Source organism: Quercus lobata, chromosome 7, assembly GCF_001633185.2.
Source record: "Quercus lobata isolate SW786 chromosome 7, ValleyOak3.0 Primary Assembly, whole genome shotgun sequence".
Classification (NCBI taxonomy): domain Eukaryota; kingdom Viridiplantae; phylum Streptophyta; class Magnoliopsida; order Fagales; family Fagaceae; genus Quercus; species Quercus lobata.
In genome coordinates, this window is record NC_044910.1 from 37,723,355 (window position 1) to 37,730,247 (window position 6,893).

The 6,893-nt window shown below is 34.5% G+C and overlaps 1 protein-coding gene across 1 annotated transcript; it reads left to right on the plus strand.

The window, feature by feature from the left end:
• The first annotated feature begins 2,427 nt into the window (after positions 1 to 2,427).
• LOC115954073 (secoisolariciresinol dehydrogenase-like) lies at positions 2,428 to 3,576 on the plus strand. The gene is made up of 2 exons (XM_031071932.1): positions 2,428 to 2,527; positions 2,666 to 3,576. The coding sequence occupies exons 1-2, from the start codon at positions 2,490 to 2,492 to the stop codon at positions 3,459 to 3,461; spliced, it is 834 nt and encodes a 277-aa protein (XP_030927792.1). The 5' UTR covers positions 2,428 to 2,489; the 3' UTR covers positions 3,462 to 3,576.
• Positions 3,577 to 6,893: the final 3,317 nt, after the last annotated feature.

Consider the following 6,893-nt stretch of genomic DNA (forward strand, 5'->3'; position numbering starts at 1 on the left):
AAGTGAGGAGGAATAACTAGAGAGTGTTCGTGTTTCATGACAACAGGGGTCAAGGATCAGCTCAGTGATCAAAAGATCAACAACAAGAGAGCAACTCGCTCTGATACCACTTGATGGTTTTTAGACCCCTTAAAACACAATTGATTTAACCTAAGTAATTAGCCAAGTTGTTACTTAGTCCAATTTAACAAATTTAGGTTATCACAATCACAAAGATCATATCATGCAAAGTAACAGAAAGATAAATAACAGAAGATATGATCACCTAGGAAACCAAACCGGTAAAAACTTGGGGAGGATTTGACCTAGTTATCCTCAAGGTAAACTTGAATCCACTATCTTGAAAGAATCGGAGTTCATACAATAAGACTTACAAGCCCCTACGCTTGACTTCTTATTGCTACCAACCAATAGAACTTACTGACACGACCACGTGCAAGCTCCGAATCTACGGACTCATTCTTTCTTGAATACACCACCAGATACAAGCACACCTGCTTGTGTTTTCTTTAAGTTTCAATGGAAGCAACTGAGTTGATCATCAAGGTGTAGATAATATCTCCTCCTTGAAAACCCTAAGTTTGTGTAAAGGAAAACTCCTCTAAATCTCACAAGAGATTTACACAAACCGCAATATGAGCAACACTAAAACGTGGCTAGGGTTTGCCTTTTATACTTAGGACAAATTAAAAAACCCTAAAATGTTTTAAACAACTAGGGCTGAGTTGGAAATTTGCAGAAAAAAAACATTCTGCCCGAGTTTCGATCGATCGAGCCTAAGCTTCGATCGATCGAGCCAGGCTGAAATGCATAATGCTTTTTGCATTAGCTCAATTCCAACTTTACATAAAACGTACAACTTTGAGCAAAACTAAAACACTTCTAAACACATTGTTTTGATCATGGTTTGCCAACAATACACATTAGAGTTCTAAATACATAAATACCTAAGTCTTTAGAACCTAACATAAAATAATTATTTATTCCCATGCATCGCGTGGGTCTGAGACTAATAGCCTTTTATATGCAATAGGAAAGGAATTGATGGCTGCTACGCAAATATTCTCCATCGTGGTTAAGATAGAGAAGAAAACCCAAATGATCATAGATGATAAAAAAATTGTCAAAAAAAAAAAAAAAACCATATATACTGAACTTGCCACAATAGAAAATGAAATAAGAAAAAGCCCAAATACATCTACCTACTACGATATTTTATAAATTTATTTCAAGCGAATCAGACAAACTTTGACTCTGAGACCGTGGGGAGAGGGTTAGGTTGGTGATACATAAAATATGGTTTTTTGGTAGAAGGGAACTTTCATTAAAAACTAGCAAACAGAAACAGAGGAAGATACATAAAATATGTTACTTTCAACTAATTTTAGTATCTAGATAAAGTTTTTTGCCATGGTAAAGGACACAGCCAAAACAATTATTATCTTAATCAGACAAATTTAAGGTCATTATAAAGAGTATAAAATCAATTTCAAATCGTCAAACTAAATACAGGGATTAGAGAATAAAGAGTATAAAATAATTGGATTAACACTTGAGATATTACTCCCACAAGGCTTAGAGTAATTCTTGAGGATTTACTCCACAATCCTTGAGTTTATTCAATTAGAGACACCCTGAGCAAGGTAAAATAAGTTAGTTTGGTGATAATTCTGAACAAGAGAAGTAACAACATTGAAAATAGAAATTTTATTCGTATATGACCAACTGTAAAACCTTTTGGTGACAGCGATCGATTCATAAATGACCCAGACAACCATGAGATTCACACTCTTCCCGTCAATTTCAGTTAACTTTATTCCTCTTTGGGCAGGTTCCTCATGTTCCCTTCTGCTCTATCTCAATACATTTATCCTTAATTACCCAAAAGAACAAAATAGAAAATTTATTTTATGCATATAATTTACAGCACAGCAGGCCAATTGGGCTTAACCAACAACTAACAATGAACATCCTCTGCATCAGAAATGCTCACATATATCTATTTTTTCTAATAAAAGATGCTGTCTTGACTGTAACAACTCTTCAAGCCTATCCTTATCCCATATCCAACAAGAATCCGTCTAAAAACAACAAAGTCAACTTTACAAGAATCCATATTTTTTTGTTGACAAGACTCCACTTTACTAGACCCAATGCAACAGAGAAAACAGCGGTAATCACGCTGTACTCTTGTCTCATATGATAATGTAAATTATTCGCTGAGGAATTATCATTCTCCGGTCTTCCGCATCGATGGCTGCCTATTGGCAGTCAAAAAAAGCAGACTGGCTAGTCGTCTCATTCAAAACTAAGACTTCAGCTATAGGATTTTGTTTTTTTCTCCTTCCCGTTTCCTTTTTTAATTTGCTCAAGTTGCATATAGTTGACCCTCTCCCTTATAAAGTAGCAACAAACAATGAAGGGAACATTCACAAACGTAACTTGCATCTACAATTTGGCGAAGATTTCACATCAATTTTAAGGAAAAAATGAGTGCTAATTCTTCAGCAACTCCCATCACCAACAGGTACGTATTACTATAACAAATTAAACCTTTATAAACTCTCTGTTCTCTAATTCAGTCTTTCTATCATTTATATTATATTAAAAACTAGCTAAGAGTTGACCAATAAATTTTAGTTTCCTTATCTCTTTCTCCTTGCAGATTAGAAAGTAAGGTAGCATTAATAACCGGTGGTGCGAGTGGCATAGGTGAGACCACTGCAAGGCTTTTTGTTCGACATGGTGCAAAGGTCCTTATAGCAGATGTCCAAGACGAGCTGGGCCACTCAGTCTGCAAAGACATTAGCTCTGAATCCATATCTTACATCCATTGTGATGTAACAAATGAATCTGATGTCGAAAAGGCCGTGGACATGGCTATATCCAAGTATGGAAAGCTTGATATCATGTTCAACAATGCTGGCATTTCAGGCAACATTGAATCAGGAATTTTAGAATCAGAAAATGAAAATTTCAAAAGGGTTTTAGATGTGAATGTTTTTGGTGCTTTCTTGGGTGCCAAGCATGCTGCTAGGGTTATGATTCCAGCTAAAAAAGGAAGCATTCTCTTCACCTCAAGCATTGCTTCAGTAATGGCTGATGATGTTCCACATTCATACATGGCATCAAAGCATGCTGTGGTGGGAATGGCTAAGAACTTGAGCGTGGAGTTGGGACAGTATGGAATAAGGGTTAATTGTGTGTCTCCTTTTGCAACTGCAACTCCTATGCTAAGAAAAGTTATGGGGATGATGGAGAAGAAAAAGGTGGAGGATGTGGTTTCATCGTGTGCAAACTTGAAGGGAGCAGTATTGGAGCCTGAAGATATTGCTGAGGCAGCGCTATATTTAGGGAGTGATGAGTCTAAGTATGTGAGTGGGATGAACCTAGTTGTTGATGGGGGTTATAGTCTTACTAATCCAGTATTCTCAAATGCACTAAAAAGCCTTTTTTCTTGATACGTATCAATGTATGTGTTGCAAGTTGGATCTAGCACCTCCATTTCTCTATATTGTTTGTTTGTTTTAGTGTTATCTTAAGAGTGATGTTAATAAAAACCAAGTACCTTAATTTAGTGGCATTGTTATTGACTATTCTCCTTTATAAAAAGAAAAAGAATTAGAATTCGAAATTCCCCTCATCTTTTGTTGAATCTATCAAAAATAAAAGAGTAGTATTAAAGATAGGTAAAAGTTAATAGACGCCTTGATGGCTATGATTTATGAAACATTTTAAGAAATTTTTTATAGGAAAAAAAAAGTAATTGATTTTTTTTTTACAACTTTTTATATTTCTCATAAAAGTTATATCAAAATATTCCTAAAATAGTTCATTAAAAAGTGATTAATTTGGTTCAAGATTCAAGTTAAGAGAATGAAAAGAGGTAGAGAAAGATTAAAAAAAGAAAAAGAAAAAGAAAAAGAACAAGAAACCCCTAGCAAAAGTAATAAAAAATGATTTTGGATATTATAAATTTTTGAAAAAAAAAAAAACATATATGACTTGATCCATAATTGACCCATAATTTTGGAAGTGAGAAAGGGGCATTCAATTGAGAAGAACGGGTAATATGACTAATATCACTAGAGAGGTTGAATGTCAAAGTAAAACGAACATGATAAATTATAGTTAACTACCTTGAGATTTGGATTAATGTGCCAAATACATCTAAGAAAATTAAAAAATTACCAAATTGGTCCTTAAACATAAATGGTGTGTAATGCTCTTTGGGCCCTCTCCCTGAAACAAATTTATAAATAGGCCAAAATACAAAACTCACCCTCTAACACAAATGGTGTGTAATGCTCTGTGTCCTCTACCTAAAACAAATTTATAGTGTATTTTTTCATTACTAAGACTGCAATTTTACATCATTTCTTGCTTTTCTCAATGCCAATAAGTGCTCTATAAGCCAAAAGAAACTACAATATAAATAGGCCAAAATGCATAACTCACCTTCTAAGTTTCACCACTTTTCATTTCAGTCCTGTAAGTTTGCATTCTGTCATTTCAGTCCTCCAAGTTTCAATCCTTTTCAATTTAGTCTTTCATTAACATTCCATCCATTTGCTGTTAATCATATTTAATTTTTATTTAATTATTTTATGAAATAAAAAATATTATACTACTTGGATTAAAGGGCTTTGCTGCTCCAATCAATAGTGCATCCTTTAACCTTTTCCATTAACATCAGGTCTCTTCACTACCCTGCAAAATCTCAAGAATGAAACCATAGCTGCAAAAAAACCAAGGCAAACAACAACTAATAAATGTCGACACCAAATCCTTTAAAACCAATGAAAGCTTAATTTTAAGTTTAAGAGAGCAATGAACCTACACAAACCAACCGGTATTGCTGTATATGTGGAAAACCAAGCAGTGTTCTCTATCATCCTCTTCCTTATCTGAAACCTAGGATACAAGCTTGTTGGCCAATGCCGTGATTCGCTGCTCAATTCTTTGGCCTAAATCAAACCACAGCAGCTTGCCAACATTAACAACAAAAGTGAAGGCATGAAAGCCCTTGGAATTGTACCACTCCACATATTTGTTGAGGTGCTTGTTCTTGGAACCGAGCCAACCCAACAATACCAATGTCACTACTTGCTCTTTGTTGTTAAAGTATGTTCTGACAATTGAAAAAGTTGGGTTCTATTTTGTGTTCTTCAGGTGTGGGGATGGAGTGATGGACGATGTGGGTGGGGCTAAATTTTTGGGTTTTTTTAATGTTAAATTAATTTTTTTTTTAATTTAAGAAATATATAATTGAAAAAATAATAATTTGGTTAATGGCAGACATGGATGGATGTTAACGGAAGATTAAATTGAGGAGAATTGAAACTTAGAGGACTAAAATGACAGAATTGAAACTTATAGGACTGAAATGAAAAGTTGTGAAACTAAGAGGGTGAATTTTGTATTTTAGCCAACTTTGTCCTCTACCTAAAACAAATTTCTGCCACAGAACTACCACCTTTTTGTGAAGAAAGTCATACATAGTGGCCTCTCAGAAGAAAGTGTATTTGATCAATGCTCTAATCAACCAATATTTGGACAGTCAAAAGAAACTAGAACATATTAGAATTTACCAAGAAAAACTAAATCAACTCCTTTTCAAGTAATTAACATGGCTTCAATCATTAGAAATTTTAGCTAAATTGTAATATCAAGAACTAATTTGTATCTATCAAAGTGAATTTTCAAATAGTATGTAAAACACCTATGAACGTTTAGACCCTCAAATTACAAATTACCAATTCAAGCTTATTATCAAACGATGTACGTGCGAAATATGAAAATAAGCTACAACAGAATTGATAAAACAATCTAAACCAAATAAAATCACAACCATGACAGAAATTAAATGGCAAAGTTTAAGGGAAGAGAGATGCAAACACAAAGACAACACAGTGATGTGTTATCGAAAAAGAAACCGAAGTCCTGGACGTAAAACCTCTCTGCCGCCCTCCAAACGGTCAATAATTGATAGTTTTTAGACTCCTTAAAACACAATTGGATTAACCTAGGTAATTAGCCAAGTTGTTACTTAGTCCAAATTCCAAATCTAGGTTATTACAATCAAACAATCATATCATGCAAAGCAGGGGAAAGATAAATAACACAATGATATGATCACCCAGGAAACCAAACCAGTAAAAACTTGGGGAGGATTTAACCTAGCTATCCTCAAGGTAAACCTAAATCCACTATGAAAGAATCGAAGTTTTTCAACAGGACTTAGACTACTAACATCCTATTGCTACCCACCAGTAGAAACTTACTGACATGACTACGTGCAAGCTTCGAAACCACGAACTTCTTCTTTCTTGGATTCTCTAGCAAGTACAAGCACACCCGTTTATGTTTCTTTAAGTTCTTATGGCAGTAACTGAATGATCATCAAGCTCTTGAAGAAATCTCTTCTTGATAATCCTAAGCTTGTGTAAAGGAAAGCTCCTCATAGATCTCACAAGAGATTTACATAAACAGCAATATGAACAACACTAAAGCGTGGCTAGGATTTACCTTATATACCTGGGGCAAATTACAAAATCCTAAACGTTTTAAAATAAACTAGGGTTGAGTTGGAATTCTGCAGAAAACGCATTTGACTTGATTTTTGATTGATTGAGCCTAAACTTCGATCGATCGAACCAGGCCGAGAAGCAATATAATTTCTACATCAGCTTGTTCCAACTTTATATAAATGAACCAACTTTGAGCAAGTCTAAACACAACTAAACATCTTGTTTTGATCATGGTTTGCCAACAATACACATTAGAGTTCTAAATACATAAAATCCCAAGTCTTGAACCTAACAAACTCCCCCTTTGGCAATTCATGAGAAAACAAAACTAAAAGCTCAAAGTTTACAAAGAAAAGCCCTTTA